The sequence below is a fragment of the Sorex fumeus genome, unplaced genomic scaffold, assembly GCF_029834395.1.
Source record: "Sorex fumeus unplaced genomic scaffold, SorFum_2.1 ptg000021l, whole genome shotgun sequence".
In the NCBI taxonomy this organism is placed as follows: domain Eukaryota; kingdom Metazoa; phylum Chordata; class Mammalia; order Eulipotyphla; family Soricidae; genus Sorex; species Sorex fumeus.
Genome location: NW_026606078.1, coordinates 3175358 through 3194796, shown reverse-complemented (window position 1 = coordinate 3194796; position 19439 = coordinate 3175358). Strand labels below are relative to the sequence as shown.

At 41.7% G+C, this 19439-nt stretch overlaps 1 protein-coding gene across 2 annotated transcripts in view; it reads left to right on the top strand.

Annotated features, from left to right (window-relative positions):
* The window catches only part of PCNX2 (pecanex 2), a 409093-nt gene that overhangs the window by 45249 nt on the left and 344405 nt on the right, over window positions 1-19439 (top strand). The window contains exons 2-4 of one of the 2 annotated variants that reach the window (XM_056113570.1): window positions 3573-3778; window positions 5110-5215; window positions 10009-10045. In XM_056113570.1, the coding sequence (XP_055969545.1) occupies window positions 3573-3778; window positions 5110-5215; window positions 10009-10045 (349 nt within the window). The remainder of the gene's footprint in view (window positions 1-3572; window positions 3779-5109; window positions 5216-10008; window positions 10046-19439) is intronic. The other variant, XM_056113571.1, reaches the window with a different exon arrangement.

Genomic DNA, 19439 nt, shown 5'->3' with positions numbered 1-19439 from the left:
CAAAGCCTATTATCACCTGGCTTGCACAATCTGTGCCAATTCTCATGTTAACTTCAAATTCTAACTTCTCTTTAATTTCAGCATTTCCAAGCCAATGATGAAAATATGATATGCAGATAAATTAAGCTCTTTTAGTTTATTTATGAAGAGTTTATCTTGCATACAACTAACCAAGGTTTTAACCCCAAACCACTTATGATTCCCTGAGCGTATCTATGAAGATAAACTAAAAGAGAAACATTTCTCTTTCACTTGGCTTTTTCCTGGTTCTGTACTGAGTATCAGTTCTGACATTGCTAGTGGACCATATGTGATTCATTTCATTTCATCATCCTGTTAATCGTCGATTGCCTCGAGCAGGCCCCAGTAACGTCTCTTTCATCCTAGCCCTGAGATTATATTCACGGCTCTTTAGGAGAATGAGACCCATCATTGTTACTGGTATTTGGCATATTTGGTAGGCCACGGGGAGTTTGCCAGACTCTGACCTGTGGGCAGGCTACATTTGATAGCCTGCAAGTTTGTCCCAAGTTTGCCGCGCGGTTCCGGGATCTGGATTTTATAGTCTCTGAGTCTTGGCCGCTGATGGGATTACACGGCGCCAGGGGGCCAGGTGGTGGGTGTGACCCCCACCTACTGGAATTTGGAGGATCTGGGTGGAAGATGCTCGACTCCAATTCGAGTAGGCTTGGAGGTCTCGGCCCCGGAACCCGCGTGGCTTTGTCCCTCTGCCAGTACCTTCATGTGTGCGGAGAGTGGTCTCAGCATGGTGGTGGCTGGTCCTGGAGGTCTTCGGCTGCCGTAGCCCTGGTCGGGGCGGGGAGGAAAGCTCAACCCGCTCCCCTCCAAGGGACTCCGGGAAGGAACACCCAGGCGCGGGGGCAGAGACTGCACTGTTCTCGTCCGGGATCTGGATTTTATAGTCTCTGAGTCTTGGCCGCTGATGGGATTACACGGCGCCAGGGGGCCAGGTGGTGGGTGTGACCCCCGCCTACTGGAATTTGGAGGATCTGGGTGGAAGATGCTCGACTCCAATTCGAGTAGGCTTGGAGGTCTCGGCCCCGGAACCCGCGTGGCTTTGTCCCTCTGCCAGTACCTTCATGTGTGCGGAGAGTGGTCTCAGCATGGTGGTGGCTGGTCCTGGAGGTCTTCGGCTGCCGTAGCCCTGGTCGGGGCGGGGAGGAAAGCTCAACCCGCTCCCCTCCAAGGGACTCCGGGAAGGAACACCCAGGCGCGGGGTGTTCCAGTCTCTGCCCCCGCGCCTGGGTGTTCCTTCCCGGAGTCCCTTGGAGGGGGGCGGGTTGAGCTTTCCTCCCCGCCCCGACCAGGGCTACGGCAGCCGAAGACCTCCAGGACCAGCCACCACCATGCTGAGACCACTCTCCGCACACATGAAGGTACTGGCAGAGGGACAAAGCCACGCGGGTTCCGGGGCCGAGACCTCCAAGCCTACTCGAATTGGAGTCGAGCATCTTCCACCCAGATCCTCCAAATTCCAGTAGGCGGGGGTCACACCCACCACCTGGCCCCCTGGCGCCGTGTAATCCCATCAGCGGCCAAGACTCAGAGACTATAAAATCCAGATCCCGGACCATATGTGATGACAGGATTAAATCTGGGTTGGTCATGTGCAAGACCCTGTTGGTTTTGTACTATTGCTCTGGCCCTATCATTATTCTTCATTAACATGTTATTCCTAGTGGCTTAGCATTGTCCTTCTAAAGTAGTCTATAATGTACTTTGAACTGAAACTTCCCCATGGATATGAAACTTAATATCAAGTAGGTTATGCAAGGCTAGATGCTATGTATGACAAGCAAAAATCCAAGATTGAATGGTTTAATAAATCAGAGGTTTGTTTCTCACTTCATGAAAACATGCAACTTACTGCTATGTAGATGGTTCTGGAGAATCTTGATAATTGAAATTAGTCAGAAAGCAAGGGACAGACACAGAATAATCTCTCTCATATGTGTGTTATAAAACCACATAGTAGGGGCATAACAAATACCCAAAAGGCAACAGAAACTGAGAACTACTGAGAAGGAAACATACCATGGGATGGGGAGATTTGGGGTGAAATGCAGGGACAGTGGTGGAGAGAAGCAGTCGTTCTGTGGAATATGTGGTGCTGGAATGTTTTATTCTTGAAACCCTACCACTAATGGTCCGGTAAACCAAGGTGCTTACCACAAAACTTTGAAAAAATAGCTGATATCTTTAGTTTGTCATCATTAATATCTGAATGTAAAATTTGGCATGATACAACTAGCAACTCATAATAATAAAGAACCAAAATAAAATTTGGAAAAAACTCTCACTAGACATTAAGGAAATACAAAATAAGACATAAATGAGAGGCCTTTTCAAATAGATACATATATTAAATTATTATACCATTTGATCTTGATAGGATTTGTAGAAAAACCGATTTGGTAAGAGTATAAACTGGTACAGCAATCCACTTCTGTGATTCAACATAAGAATTTGAGCAAAGATATATACAAATATTTAGTTGTAACAACATGCACCACACTTATATTTAAAAGAGAAAATGGTATAATTAACAATAAAACATATATATATATATTTTGTGTGTGTGTGTCCCTGAGTAGGCTTTTCTTATATTTAAATTTTGAAAAACAGAAAGATGTAGCAGTTCTTAATCCTTAAGTGTTTCAACTAGGAAATGCTATAAAATTGGTAAAGTAAAACTTAAAAACCTTGTTCTATGCTTGATTTGTGATATATAATGGTTTCAGTTTGGGGGGCTGGAGTGATAGTATAACAGGTTAGACACTTGCCTTTTATCCAGTTGATCCAGGTTCAATCTCTGATCCCTGAATGCAGAGTCAGAAGTAAGTCCCTGGGCACCACTAGATGTCCTCTCCCCAAAACTCCCTCCCAAAGCAAAATACTTTCATTTAAAAAAAAGTCTCATTCTGTTACTTTATATTTCCCAGATGAGTTCAGTCTGTCTTTCTATGTCTGTCCCTCTCTTTCTGACTCATTTCACACCAAAGAATAGTTGAGATAAGTACCAGGAGGTCTGCTCCATGACTTGGAAGCTGTCAGCACATGCTGGGGGAAAAGGCAGGTCAGATAGATAAGGGAACACCAAGTAAAGGAAGTTTGTATGACTCGCTTGGGATGCGAGATGCATGCTGAAAGTAGACTATAGGCGGAACACAATGGCTACTCAATACCTCAATTGCAAACTACAACACCCTAAAAGAAAGGGAGAGCAAAAGGGAATGCCCTGCCACAGAGATGGGGTGGGGTGGGGGGATGTGTTGGGGGGGGGTGAGAGACTACTGGGATCATTGGTGGTGGAGAATGGGCACTGGTGGAGGAATGGGGACTTGATCATTGTATAACTGAAACCCAAGCACGAAAGTTTGTAAGTCTACAACTGTACCTCATGGTGTTTCACTAATAAAAAGCAGGAGAAAACAAAACAAAAAAAAAAGTCTCACAATGTTACTGGGCCTGCTTGAGCAAACACACAGTGACAGTGACAGTGACAGATTATCATATTAAAAGATGGACTTTTCATTATTTTTCTTCTTTAGGCTTTTCCTCCAAATGCCATCACTGTATTTTTTTACTGCAGTTCAGTGACTATATTCTTCACAATAATCAAAGTAGTCAGTTACCGCCTACACCTTATGTTTGACAAAGGAGAAGTAATCCAGCAAAAACCCTCCCTGAAGAAAGAAAAGGCAATCAAAGACAAAGAAGCCAGAAGTGAACATACAGTTAATCACAAAAACTCAAGGTAACATTTCTAATTAATGAATCTGTTAATAATTTAAAAGTTTTAGTTTTTATTAATACACCTTTCCTTATTTTTAGTTAATTATGAAAATATGCCTATATACAGCACTGTTCTCCCGTTGTTCATCGATTTGCTCAAGCAGACACCAGTTACATCTCACAACAAATTGTGAGACTTCTTGTTACTGTTTTAGACATATTGAATATGTAACGGGGAGCTTGCCAGGCTTTGCTGTGCAGACAGGATACTCTTGATAGCTTGCTGGGCTCTCCGAGAGGGGCAGAGTGTAAAATCTATGAGGTTGAAGGTTGAGTGTTCGTGGGGTCTCTGGACGGTTCTATATCACCGTTCGGTGCTCTTGAGCCACCGTTTATGGCCTGGATCGGGACGACTGTTGGCCAAGGGAAAATGAAGGAAGAAATGAGGCCAGGCTGGTCTTCATTGCAGTTTATTCCAATCCTCTCTTCCTTCACTCCTGTCTCTCCTCTCCTCTCTCTCCAATTGCTTGCTCCTGTATCTTCTACTTTCACCTCTCTCTTTCCTCCTTGCTAACCCCTCCGCAGTCCATCTTGCCTGCTGCCCTGCTCTCTCTCCTCACTATATATGTTCATATATATAATACATGCACATATGTATACACGTAAACATGTATACATATTGTTATTATATCTAAACATTTACTTTAGCATAAAATTGCTATTGATGATTAAGGTGGCTTAACAATTAACATGACCTTATAAACTTACTACAGAACACTGGTATTCAGCCACTGTCCATGAACCCATGTAGGTTCATCGGTGCAGAAAGATTAATGGATGCTGTTCTGGAACTTGTTTGCATTTTGATTTAGCACTGAAAAATATTATGGGCCATACCCTGAAATGCTCAGGTTACTCCTGGCTCTGCACTCAAGAATTAGTCTTGGTAGTGGTCAGAGTGACCATAGAGGATGCCAGGGTTTGAACACAGGGTGGCTATATGCAATCCTGGCACCTTATCTGTTGTACTATCTTTGCGGCCCCTATTTTAATATTTTCTTGTTATTTAATACTAAGAACAGGCCAGGGTAATTTTAAGAAGAGCATTCTGTGTTTGTTAATATGAAAGTAGTACATTGCACAGAAACTAAAAAATTGAGTAACTATTAAGTGCTTCTAACTATTTTCACTTTTCTGATGAAATGAGTATTTAAAGTCATGATTGCTACTATGTCAGTAGCAATTTGTTTACAAATAACATGACAAGATGTAATCTAAATAAAAATTATTTTTGAAATGATACTTGATGACTCATATTTTTCTTTGTTTCTCTTGTTGAATTAATAACGGGAGGATTAACAATGGCAAACAAGAAGAGGCCAATCGAAACCTCTCTACACCTCTCCACTGCAGTTCTAGAGGACAAAGCGTTAACTCTCAACACTCTTCTGGACTACTGGTTAGTGGCTGATTTTCATTTCAACTTTCTTCTTTGTACAATAGTGTCAATGATACCTAGAATGTGAGCATGTGATGAAACTGATTGGAACCTACTCTAGTTGGAAATACTGCTTTTTGTGTAATATTACATCTCAGTTTGGAAATGACTCAAGGAGTGTTTTAGGATAATAAGATAAATTCCCAGTCTTATGTTGGAAATACGTTGCAAACTTCTTTTGCTGTTTCCTCTACCCTGCCACTCCAACCAGAGGAACAGATTTATTTATTTGTTTATTTCCTGTAGCGCTTCTCATGACTCCTTTATTTATTTATTTTTATTTTTTAAAAAAATTATGTATTTCTATAAAGTGGTTCACAATATTTGATTACATTTAATATTTGAACACCAATCCCACCACCTTCCCACTTTCCCACCATCGTATTTCGTATATTTTCATCCTGAACCTGAACCCTTGTCCCAAAAAAGAACTGAAATAATTTATTTTGTATTGTTTGTTATGAATAAACCACTGAAAATGCTCCAAAAAAGTTTCCTTAGAGAAAAGTGTGTGAAGATTGTTGTATTTCACCCAGAAGCCATTAAGTTCTTCCATAAGAGATTATTAATGTGTTGTTAAAGGTTGAGCCTTGTGTACTTACGTGTGTGTGTGTGTGTGTGTGTGTGTGTGTATCTGTAAAAATATATTTCACTCTAAGATTGGTTGCCTTCTACTTTAAACCCCATCAGAAGTGATGTGCTGCTACTCTTGGAGTATGAGTGGTGTGAGGTATGAGATGTCTCGCTGCACGGTCCAGGAATAGGTTCATACATGGGTGAGGCTAGTCCAAGCATGTGGAGAGTGGCTGTGAGCATGGCAGCGGTTGAGTTCTGGAGATTTTTGGCCATTGGGGCTGGATCCATTGGGGCAGGGAGGGGGCCTCACCCGCCCCCCTCTGGGGTGCCCCAAATGAAATAGCCTGGCTCGGGGGTCCTGCGACATGGCAATGGCGTAGTCTTATGCTCTCTTCTGCAGAGGAACAAATTTAGATTTTGACTTTTCTCTCCTTTTGTTTTCATCTGTCATTTATAAATAATCCTACCGCTAATATTTTTTTTTCTGGTACCTACTTCACTTCTCCACATTCATTCACACTTGTCTCTTAGAAAATTTATACAGTAATCCTTGCTTTGGAAAAAGGATCAGAAAGAATAGTGAAATTTAATTGGATGAGACTATGCTCACAGGCCATCTCAATGCCATATGGGATCCCAGATTCAATTCAGTATTTCAGAGAATAGCTATGTTATTTGAATACTTTCTGTAGTTACTACCATTATACAATTTTAACTGCCATGTTTTGATAAGGTTTATATGATTATAGGTTAGTAAGATTTTAAGATTAAGATTAGAAGAAGGACATATGGCCACTTTGTACTATGTTTGACACTGCTATGAATGCCTAAAAATTATTTGTAAATTAAAAAGTAAAGAATATTAAAACTTTCCAAAAATTGTGATATATCACTTTATTTTTACAAAAGACCTGCATTAGTATCAGTTTTCAAAGAGAATTTTTTCTTTTGCAACAAAGGCTACAACTGCAAATAGACTTCAGCATTGGCTTTGCAGCATTGCCAAACAATGGGAGTGACTTCAGTGTCTACTGTCTATATCAGGATACTCCTGCCCTAGAACTATTTTCTATAGACTGTGTCAGTTGTCACAATGGAGACGTTACTGGGCCCGCTCAAGCAAATCGATGAACAACGGGAGGACAGTGACAGTGACAGTGTATTTCATGTGTTCTTTCTGTTTTTACTATATGGTAATATTAGATTTTGTTTATTCTGTATGATTTCCTATATTATTTTTATGTCTAGAAAAGCTCAAAATATTGTCCATGTAAATAGAAGGCATTTGCTTCTTTGCTTTTAATAATTTTGCCCTATTAAAGTTTTCATAGTATTCTTCACTTTCTGATAGCAGGAAAAAAACTGTCAGTCATTTTTCATTTTTTTTCAAATTAACTATTGGACTTTATTGCATCTAACATAAATTATCACATTATTCCTTCTCCCTTTTACTTTCTTAATTATCAATCTCTTTTTAAATTCATAACTCAGGGACAATGATGTAGTCCAGGAGTTAAGGCACTTGCCTTGAATGCGGTGGAATCTGATTCTGTCCCTAGCACTACCAGGAATGAATTCAGAGCCAGGAGTTACCTTTGAGCATCTCTGATGTGGCTCTCAAGAAAAAAAAATTATAATACAGAAGGCTTGGTTAGATATCTATATACATATGCATACGAATGTACATATGCATGTATATGCATCTACATGTATATATATATACATATATATACATATCTGTCACTGTCACTGTCATTGTCCTCCTGCTCTGTTCATCGATTTGCTCAAGCGGGCCCAGTAATGCCTCCATTATGAGACTTGTTACTGTGTTTATATATACATATATATATGTATATTGCTACCCATTTTATCAGAAGCCAAAACTATTTCTTCCCTGTTTGACTATAGTTCCAAGGATTTTAGGTTTCACATTGGGTTGACCTTTCTCCTCCAGCAGGAAGTTTAGCTTACTTGAATTACGCCTACCACAGTGCACTTGAGGCACACCCAATTCCGTGTAGTCACTCCCAATCCTCTGTGTTTCTTTAACATCGCCTTTATGTTTTCCTTCCCCTATTTGTTAGTCACAAATATCTCCAAATCAGACAAGGTAACTTATCTTTCTGTGGCTCTGGATTTTGCATATGTAAGTGAAATATTGTTTTTCTCTTTCCTTTATGTCTTTTGCATATTTTTATTTTAGAACAATATCCTTTTTGAAATTTAATTTTTTATAAAGTTGTTCACCATAATTTATTACACTTAGTATTCCAATACCAATCCCACCACTATTACACCTTCCCAAAACCATTATTTCAAATTTTCCCAAACACCACCCAAGCCTGCCCCAATAGCAGTCCCTAAATAACTCATTCTGTATTGCTTGTTATAACAAATTTGCTAAAAATTATCAAAAAAAGTTTCCTTAGAAGAAAGTGTGCGAAAATTGTTGTATCTCACCCTGGAATCATTAAGCTTTTGTATAAGAGATTACTAACATGTTTTTACGGGTTGAGCCTTGTGTGCTAATATTCTTTTAATCGAGATTGGTCACTTTCTACTTTACATCTTGCCAATATGAGGTGCTACTCCTGGTACATCAGTGGTGTAGAGTATGGGATGTCACAAGGCCACGAATGTAGCTATATGCTCCAGGGATTTTAAAATTTTAAATGGGGTGATGCAGCTGGAGTTAAATTTTTAACTAGATGGTGACTATGGGGTCAGGAGGCACCTCTGCAGCTTGTTGATCTCTTCTGAGACTTAGTTGTGAGTCTCTGGATCATGGCCATTAATTAGCCTGTGTGAAGCTAGAGGCTGTTCATGGATGTCACTGCCAGGTTCCTGGAAGAACAGGGAGATGAGAGAGAGATCTCCCAGCCCCAACTCCATGATAGCCTGGAGATGTCAGTCACAAAACCTGCATATCTGAGGTTTTTCAACAGATTCATGAGACTTGTCTCGAGTCTGTGGAGATCTGTCTGAGCATGGCGGCGATTGGGTTCTAGAGGTTTTTGGCTGCTCGGGTCCTGTTTGTGTGGGTGGTGGGTGCACCTGCCCCTCTCCAGGGTGCCCTGGATATAAGATTTAGCCTGACACCGTGTCTGGAGGCATCTCTGCAGCTTGTTGATCTCTTCCAAGATTTATTTGTGAGTTTTTGGACCATGGCCAATAAATGAGCATATAGCAATGCTTAGAGCAAAGTTCTTTTTGTACAGACTCAAGAAGACAGTTAATGCTATGCTTTTTATAATTTGGGAGCTAATTGACTCCTAATAATATTTACTCCTGGCATCTGTCATATTTACTTAAAGCCTAGTTATCCTTAGATTGACCTTAGATCTTTACACCCAAAAAGTGGGTCCCTCCAAGGAGCTTGGATGGACCTGGGGCAAGCCAAAGCTACCCTGGCTTACACATCGGACAGCCTAAGCGCCATAAGAAGTATTTATGTTATATATAATATGTATTTAATAATGATTTAATAATAAGTTAAGAGCACTGTCATGGAACAAACTTTGTCATGACCAAAAAAAAGTAACCGAATAAGGACTCTGCTGGGGTTAGGAAAAACTAACTTAGCCTGAGGATTGTAGTTTGGAAATATAGCAAGATGTCCCTAGGAAAAGCCATCCTTTACTATGAGTCTAAAGAAACCATTTAAGCTTAATGTAACGTACATAAAAAGAGAGGGAGGTCTATATCTCTTACTGTGCTCACACAGAATGACTAGAAATATTATTAAAGAGTAAATTTAATATGATTGTTTAAATGGATCACTAGTAAAGGAAAGGAGAAAACAATATATCATTTACATATACAAAATCCAGAGCCATAGAAAGTTTTGACTTTATAAGTTACCACGTCTGATTTGGAGATATTTGTGACTAACAGATAGTGGAAGAAGAACACAGAGGAGAGGTTAAAGCTAAACACAGGATTGGGAGTGCCTGCACAGAATTGGGTGTGCCTTAGGAGCACTGTGGTAGGTGTAATTCAATTAAGTTAAGCTCCCTGCTAGAAGAGTAACAACCCAATGTGAAACCTAAAATCCTTGGAACTATAATCCAACACTTTGCCACATGCCATTAACAGAGACTGTTGCTCAGTCTGCTGACTGCCTGGAAATCAACAATGAAATGAATCATATATTGATTTTTGTTCTTTTATTTATTTAGGAGCTGCCAGCACAAGAAACAGTTGAAGATCTCAAAGGTAGAATGTTTGTTATCATTTCATATTGTCTCATAAAATTATTCTCAGTGAAATGAGAATGTTTTTTGTAAAACAGAATGCCTATTAATTTATTCCAGTTGTATTTGAATTTTATTCCTTTAATACTTAGCTTTATATTCTTATCAGAATTTGAATTTTATCTCTGTATTTAATTATATAATTTTATTGATCATATTTCATTATTCTTTGTTCAGTTTGTGCTCTATATCCTATGACTCATAATAGTAAATATAAAGTAGGATAAATTTATCACTAACATATTTAGTTTTTATTATAGTGCTTAAATCACAAGAAATTATATAGCATCGTATATATGAATTTCTTTCAATTTATAAACTTTTGATTTAGGAACCTTCTTTGAATCCCCCAATTTTATATTGATATTACATTTTATTGTCTTTTGATTATATTCAGAAATGTTAGGAAAAACTTTTGGGTGATCTGAATAAATCCCTTATTTTCTCTGCAATTCAATTATTTATAGTTATAGTACAAGAAAAAAATGTATGCTCTAATTAAAACTTTAAAATAGCATGAATAAAATATGAAGATAATGTGAATTTTAACTTTCTGGAAAAACAGCTAAAATTAACAAAATTGCCTTGAAAGCCCTCAATTCAAGTAATTTTTTAATTTATTTATTTTTAAGTTAGAAATGATCACTCTGGACAAAAACTTAGTGTTGGAAGTAGGTAAACAGATACACATGATAACCTTTCAGCACTTATACAGCAAACCACATTTCACAAAAGGAGAGGGGGAAGGTGTCAGGCGTGAGGGAGTGGGGGGTGGGCAGGAGGGAAAATGGGAATTGCGGACATTGGTGATAGGAAACGTTCACTAGTGAAGAGCCAGCTGTTGTAACATTATATGACTGAAACCCAATGATGAAAAACTTTGTAACTGTGATTCAATAAAAAAAATATTTTAAATTAAGTTAATTTTATTGAGTCACACAGCGGGTAGGGCATTTGCCTTGCACGCGGTCACCCAGCCAACCCGAGTTCGATTCCTCCGCTCTTCTCAGAGAGCCTGGCAAGCTACCGAGAGTATCTCGCCCACACGGCAAAACCTGGTAAGCTGCCCGTGAAGTATTCGATATGCCAAACACAGTAACAACAAGTCTCATGATGGAGACGTTACTGGGCCTGCTTGAGCAAATTGATGAACAATGGGAGGACAGTGTTACAGTGCTTATTGAGTCACCATGGGATATAGTTGCAAAATTGTTCATGATTAGGAAATGAAGTTTCTTTTTGATCACTCATTTAAGTACCATGATATTTTAAAAATCATTCTTTTCTATATTTTAACAACCAAAATAAAATTCGTCAGTCTTCAAATATTTTACTCATTCACAATATTTCATCACATTGTTATTACATCAAGAAAAATATACAGCTGCTCTATAGACCTGTACCTGACTACTATAGTAAATATAGGGTTCTTTTTAAATTTTGTTTTGTTTTGTTGGAAAGGTGGGCCCCACTTGACAGTATAGGGGTACTCTTAGTTCTCTGCATGGTGGTCATTTCTTGTTATTAAAGGGGGCCATATGGTGCTGGGGATTAAACTGAGGTTCGCTTGCGGAACATGAATTTAGTCCTTTGAGCTATTGTTTACAACTCTCCAAATTCAGGGTGTTTTGCAGGGGCTGGAGTGGTCAAACCCTGGTGCTCAGTAATTCCCGGTGCGCAGGGATTACTCCTGGCTGGGCTCGGGAAACCATATGGGGTGCTGGGGATCAAATATGAGTTGGTCACTAGGAAAGCAAGTGTTCTACCCACTGTATACTCTCTCCAGTGCCCAAATCCAGATATTTTTAAAGCAAAACAAAACTAAAGCAATTTATATATATATTTTAAAAAATCTCATAATAGACCATCAAAGTGGCCAATACTTTTTTATGTTAAAAACTATAATGCCATTCTTCATTTATTTATAATTGATTTGAAAAGGTTTCCCAAGGGAGCCCTGGGCTCACTCCTGGTGATACTTGGAGCAGTGCTGCTCAGGTTCAGTAGTGTTGTGCCACTAGGGTTATTCAGTTGCATTAGAGAGTCATTGAAGTGCAGGCCTCACCATGTCCAGTGTGCTGAAAACCCTTTTGAGCTATTTCTGTGTGTGTGTGTGTGTGTGTGTGTGTGTGTGTGATTTTTATACATTTTATTTTCATAAAGTAGTTCACACTATTTCATTACAGATAATATTCAAATACCCACCCTACCAGGGAGCATCTTCCCACCACAATAAGAGGGAGGCGTGCTAAGGTTGTTGTATTTCATTCTGGGACTATTTAAGCCTGTATATAAGAGAATAAAAGCAAGTATGTTAAAATCAAACACATGTTTTGACCTATTTCTTGGGCCTCCTCCTTCTCCTCCTCCTTTTCTTCCTCTTCCTCTTTCTCATCTTCTCCTTTTTCCTTTCTCCCTCTTACTTCTTTCTTCTTCTTCTTCCCTGTGGCACTAAGGCTCTTGGCTCTATGCTCAGGGATCATTCCTGACAGGCTCAGGGAACTGCATGCAGAGCTAGGAATCAAACCTGGGTCACCCTCATGCAAGGCAAATACCCTACCTTCTATATTACCTCTCTGGCCCCCTCATTCAGGTACCAGGTACCATACAGCACTTAATCACTTAATCACTTAATCCCCGTTATTCATCGATTTATTTGAGCGGGTGCCAGTAACGTCTCCATTCATCCCGGTTGCGTGCTAGCGTAGCCCAATGGTATCTGTTCGTTTTAGGAACATGCAGAGCCTCAAACCGATCATTTAGGGTCTTGACGAAGAAGTCTGACCATCTTATAGGTGGGCGTCCACGTGATCTTTTGATGTCTCGTGGAATCCAATCAGTAATGGCTCTAGTCCAGCGGTTGTCTGTAAACCTCATTACGTGTCCAGCCCATCTGATTTTTGATGTCTTGGCAAATGAGACAGCGTCCCTGATTTTTGAGCGTTGACGAAGATCAGAACTCCGGATTCTATGTCTCATTTGAGTGAATTGTGATATTCCAAGCATAGTTCTTTCGATTCCTCTTTGAGAGACCCGAATAGTGTTCTCATCCTGTTTTCGTAGGGTCCAGGTCTCTGAGGCATATGTTAATGCAGGAAGAATAGTGGAATCAAAGAGATGTGTTCGTAGCTGGAGGTTCTTTGTCCTTTTAGTTATTTCTTCAATGCTCTTGAAGGCATTCCAAGCCGCTCTCTTCCTCCTGCGCAACTCAGGTGCCAGGTCATTCATCATGTTGATTTCTCGACCTAGGTATATATAACTGTTGCATTCGGAGATGGTGGTTCCGTTGAGAGCGAATGGAGCGTCAGGAACAAGGCTGTTTCTCATAAACATTGTCTTCGTAAGATTCAGCTGTAGTCCGACCTTTCCACATTCACGGTCAAAGTCGTTCAGCATTTGTGCCGCTTGGTTGATGTTTGGTGTTATTAGAACAATGTCATCAGCAAAGCGGAGGTGGTGTAGTTGCCGACCATCTATCTTCACTCCCATGTTTTCCCATTCCAGTCGTCGCATGATGTTCTCGAGGGTGGCACTGAAGAGTTTTGGTGAAATGGTATCACCCTGCCGAACCCCTCTCTTGATATGGATGATTACTTCTTTGTAGAATGGTGAGATCTTGGTAGTGAATCTGCAATAGAGCTCACGAAGGATCCTGATGTATTGAGTTTGTACGCCCTGATTGGCTAGGGCTTCCATGACCGCTTTCGTCTCAACAGAATCAAAGGCCTTCTTTAAATCAATGAGCGTTAGACAGAGCGGTATCTTGAACTCCCGAGATACCTCAATGAGCTTGGTTATTGTGTGGATATGGTCAATGGTACTGAATCCTTTTCGGAATCCAGCTTGTTCACATGGTTGTCCTTCATCTAGTGTTCTGCTAATCCTATTCAGGATGACTCGAGTGAATAGTTTGTAGATGACAGACAATAGGCAGATTGGGCGATAGTTGCCAATGTCGTGGATGTCTCCTTTCTTGTATAGTAGTACAGTCTTGCTGGTTTTCCATTGGGATGGAACCTTGCATTCAGACAGGTAGCGTGTGAAGAGTCGAGCCAATGTATTGATGAGTACTGATGGTAAGTTCTTCAGGTGTTCAGGTCTGATCTTGTCTGGGCCAGGTGCTCTTTGTTTCTTTACCGACGAGATGGCATGTTGGATTTCGGAAGGGAGAACATTGGGAACGACATATCCATCATGTGGTATGTGGTATGTGGGCAAGTGGATGTGGCTATTAAAGAGATCTGAGTAGAAGTCATAAATAATCTTCTCCATTGCCCTTCTGGAAGATGTGATAGATCCATCATGATGTCGGAGGGCAGTCATCTTGGTTTTGTAGTTGGTGAAGGACAGGCGGGCATTACGAATGTTTTTCCCAGCTTCTGCTGCATCTACCAGTACTGCTGCTCTCCTGTTTTTGAGGTCATCCTTGATGGCTTTTCTGCACTGTTTTGCCAGTTTGGACGTTTGCTTGTGGTTGCCTGAGGCACGTGCCAAGCCACGTTGGCGAATAAGTTCAAGAGTGTTCGAAGAAAGACGGTTTTTTGTGGTTATCTCTCTCTTGGCATTCCTTGCACAATCATGGAGGTGCTGAATCATTCGATCGTATTCCTCATCAATGTTGTCAATTTAAAATGTATGATTCAGGGCTGAAGAGGTAACACAGGGGTTAAGCTGCAGATGATGCAAGCAGCAGACACTGGTTCAATCTCTGGCACACATGATGCCCCAAGGAGCCCAAGGTACAGGGATAGAGTGAACACTGCTGAGGATGGTCCTGCAGCACCCCCAGCATTACCAGAGTGGCCCTGGTGATTCTCTGCATTGTAAGGCCTGAGCAGCACTGCATCCTTGGACACTTGCGTTTAACTTCTGGGTAGAAATGCTAGTGGCGTCCACACTTCCCAAGTCCTACTTGGGAAGCCCCAAATCCCCTGAAGTGTAAAGTGTATGATTCAATTCTATATTTACAGTGTTGTATATCTCTCATAAATATCAATTTTAGATTATATTCATTATCTTACAATGGAATCCCATATGACTAGACTAGCCATCATCCCTCAAATTCTCTTACAGTCATACATATTTTCCATCTTCTATGAATTCTGTCTCTTACATTACATCTGTTTCATTCACCATCTCTTTCAAATTTTCTCTTTTTCTAGTCATATTGTTCATCTCTTATGGATCTTACATTTGCACTTCTTACCACTATAAAGATCTGTTTCTACAGATTTATCTATTTTGGTCATGTCAGATAATATTTTGTCTTTTGTAAGTTACTTATTTCCCTTGGCATGGTGTTTTTTTTTTTTTGCTTTTTAGGTCACACCCAGAGATGCTCAGGGGTTACTCCTGGCTTCTGGTTCATGCACTCAGGAATTACTCCTGGCGGTGCTCGGGGAACCATATGGGATGCTGGGAGTCGAACCTCTGTCAGCCATGTTGGCTGCATGCAAGGCAAATGCCCTACCCTCTGTGCTATCGCTCCAGCCCCTTGGCATGGTGTTTTAAGGATTCATATATATTGCAGCCTATGTTCATTTTGATTTATTAAATAATACTTCACGAAATGAATATCACTTGATCACTTGATCACTTGATACCCCGTTATTCATCGATTTACTTGAGCGGGTGCCAGTAACGTCTCCATTCATCCCTGTTGCATGCTAGCGTAGCCCAATGGCATCTGTTCATTCGAGGAACATGCAGAGCCTCAAACCGATCACTCAGGGTCTTGACGAAGAAGTCTGACCATCTTGTAGGTGGGCGTCCACACGATCTTTTGACGTCCCGTGGAATCCAGTCAGTAATGGCTCTAGTCCAGAGGTTGTCTGTAAACCTCATTACATGTCCAGCCCATATGATTTTTGATGCCTTGGAAAATGAGACAGCGTACCTGATTCTTGAGCGTTGACGGAGATCAGAACTCCGGATTCTATGTCTCATTTGAGTGAATCGTGATATTCCATGCATAGCTCTTTCGATTCCTCTTTGAGAGACCCGGATAGCGTTCTCATCCTGTTTTCGTAGGACCCAGGTCTCTGAAGTATATGTTAATGCAGGAAGAACAGTGGAATCGAAGAGATGTGCTTGTAGCTGGAGGTTCTTTGTCCTCTTAGTTATTTCTTCAATGCTCTTGAAGGCATTCCAAGCCACTCTCTTCCTCCTGCGCAACTCAGGTGCCAGATCATTCCTCATATTTATTTCTTGACCTAGGTATATATAACTGTTGCATTCAGAGATGGAGGTTCCGTTGAGCATGAATGGAGCATCAGGAACGAGGCTGTTTCTCATAAACATTGTCTTCATAAGATTCAGCTGTAGTCCGACCTTTCCACACTCATGGTCGAAGTCGGTCAGCATTTGTGCCGCTTGGCTGATGTTTGGTGTTATTAGAACGATGTCATCAGGAAAGCGGAGGTGGTGTAGTTGCCGACCATCTATCTTCACTCCCATTCCTTCCCATTCCAGTTGTCACATGATGTTCTCGAGGGTGGCACTGAAGAGTTTTGGTGAAATAGTATCACCCTGCTGAACCTCTTTCTTGACATGGATGATTACTTCTTTGTAGAATGGTGAGATACTGGAAGTGAATCCATAATAGAGTTCACAAAGGATCCTGATGTATTGAGTTTGTACGCCCTGATTGGCTAGGGCTTCTATAACTGCTTCCATCTCAACAGAATCAAAGGCCTTCTTTAAATCAATGAACGTTAGACAGAGCGGCATCTTGAACTACTGAGAAACCTCAATGAGCTTAGTAATTGTGTGGATATGGTCGATGGTACTGAATCCTTTTCGGAACCCGGCTTGCTCTCGTGGTTGCCCTTCATCTAGTGTTCTGCAAATCCTATTCAGAATGACTCGAGTGAACAGTTTGTAGATGACAGACAATAGGCAGATTGGGCGATAGTTGCCAATGTCGTGGATGTCTCCCTTCTTGTATAGTAGCACAGTCCTGCTGGTTTTCCATTGGGATGGAACCTTGCATTCAGACAGGTAGCGTGTGAGGAGCCGAGCCATCGTATTGATGAGTACTGATGGTAAGTTCTTTAGGTGTTCAGGTCTGATCTTGTCTGGGCGAGGTGCTCTTTGTTTCTTTTTTTTTTATATACAATTTATTTATTTATTGAATCACTGTGGGAAAAGTTACAAAGCTTTCAGGTTTAGGTCTCAGTCATGTAAATATCAAACACCTTTCCCTTTACCAATACTTATTTTTTACCACGAAGAACCCCAATAAAACCCCACCCCCACCCCTCCCAATGCCTGCGAGGCAGATGAATTCTAGTTGACACTCTATCTGCTTTGGTTAGATTCATTGTTTCAATAAAAGATGCACCACTATTATTTAGAGTTTACGCCCACCCCCCAAATCAGACATGCTGAGAAAGCATTGTGAAGTGATTCGCTTTCTACAGCTGGGTTCAAGAATTATGTTGGTTTTGGATTTCCGCTATTTTGCTAATTAACCCTGGAAGTATTTCTACTGAGAGTCAGATAATTAAGAGATTGGTTTCTGTGCTCTGGAGTTGTGGCCGTGCTGGAGAGCCGCTCGTGGGGGGCAACTGGCGGCCTTGGTAGGGCGTGAAGGACGGACTGGAACGCCCCCCTTCCCATGAGGTTTTAGTTGCCCCCACACCCCCGGCTCACACCTGCTCTCCACAAGGCACCCATGTGGCCGCCATCTTCTTTCCAGAGAGGAGAGGGTGAATGGGGCAACACCCTTTCCCCTCCGGGCAGACATGATGGCCTGGATTAACGCATAGTCCATTTACTTTTCTGCTCCAAGCTGCTGGGTTCTGCATTAAGTCCTTGTACTTCTAGGGCCGTGGCTGTGCCAGAGAGCCGCTCGTGGGGGGCAACTGGTGACCTCGGTAGGGCGTGAAGGACGGACTGGAATGCCCCCCTTCCCATGAGGTTTTTTTCGCCCCACGCCCCCGGCTCACACCTGCTCTCCACAAGGTTTTTTTCGCCCCCGCGCCCCCGGCTCACACCTGCTCTCCACACCTGCCCATGCAGCCGCCATCTTCTTTCCAGAGAGGAGAGGGCGAATGGGACAACACCCTTTCCCCTCCGGGCAGACATAATGTCCTGGATTAACGCATAGTCCATTCACTTTTCTGCTCCAAGCTGCTGGGTTCTGCATTAAGTCCTTGTGCTTCTGGGGCCGAGTCCGTGCTCCAAACTTAACTCTGATTTTCAGGGAGAAACGTTGGGTGATTTACTTCCCATTGGTCACTTTGTATATACAGAGATGTCACGCGGCCGCATAAGCGGCATAACCACATAAGCGGCCGCGCGGTTTGGAGGAAAAGTCCTAGTTCCCGCATACTCGAGCTATGCTTGTGGAGGCTTCTGGTCACCGGGGTTCCATCTGGGGGAGACGGGATGTGGCACCTACCCAATCTTGGACTTCCCGGTGATCTCGGCTCTTTTAGGAACCTGGTTTCTTCTCCGGGAGCTGTGGAGCCAGCCCTCCATGTGGTCCTTCTTCTCTCTGTATGGCTGTGTGCTCGCTCTTTGTTTCTTTACTGATGAGATGGCATGTTGGATTTCAGAAGGGAGAACATTGGGAACGACATATCCATCATGCAGAATGTGGTATGTGGGCAAGTGGACATGGCTATTAAAGAGATCTGAGTAGAAGTCATGAATAATCTTCTCCATTGCCCTTTTGGAAGATGTGAACGATCCATCAGGATGTCGGAGGGCAGTCATCTTGGTCTTGTAGTTGGTGAAGGACAGGCAGGCATTACGATTGCTTTTCCTGGCTTCTGCCACATCTACCAGCACCGCTGCTCTCCTGTCTTTGAGGTCATCCTTGATGGCTCTCTGCATTGTTTTGCCAGCTCGGACGTTCGCTTGCGGATGCCAAGTCACGTTGGCGAATAAGTTCAAGAGTGTTTGAAGAAAGGCGGCTTTTTGTGGTTATCTCTCTCTTGGCTTTTCTCGCACAATCATGGAGGTGCTGAATCATTCGATCATATTCCTCATCTATGTTGTCAATGATGGCATCTTCCCATGTTGCTGCAACAGAGCCAAAGAGCTTCCAGTTGGTGGTCATTCTGGGAGTTCTCTTCTTGAACTTTGCATTCTTTTCTCCTCGTTCTGTGAGGTAGAATTTTGCACGAAGGAGACAGTGGTCCGATACCATTTTGAATTTTGGGACAACAGCAACATCGGTTAGGCAAAACGGCCGATTGAATATGATGTGGTCTATTTCATTGTGGAACCATCCACTGGGAGACTCCCATGTCCAATGTTTAGATTCAGCCTTTTGGAACTGTGAGTTACCATGGAAGGTCTTGGTTGACAAGATGAACTCAGATAGTCTGTCACCGTGTTCATTCCCT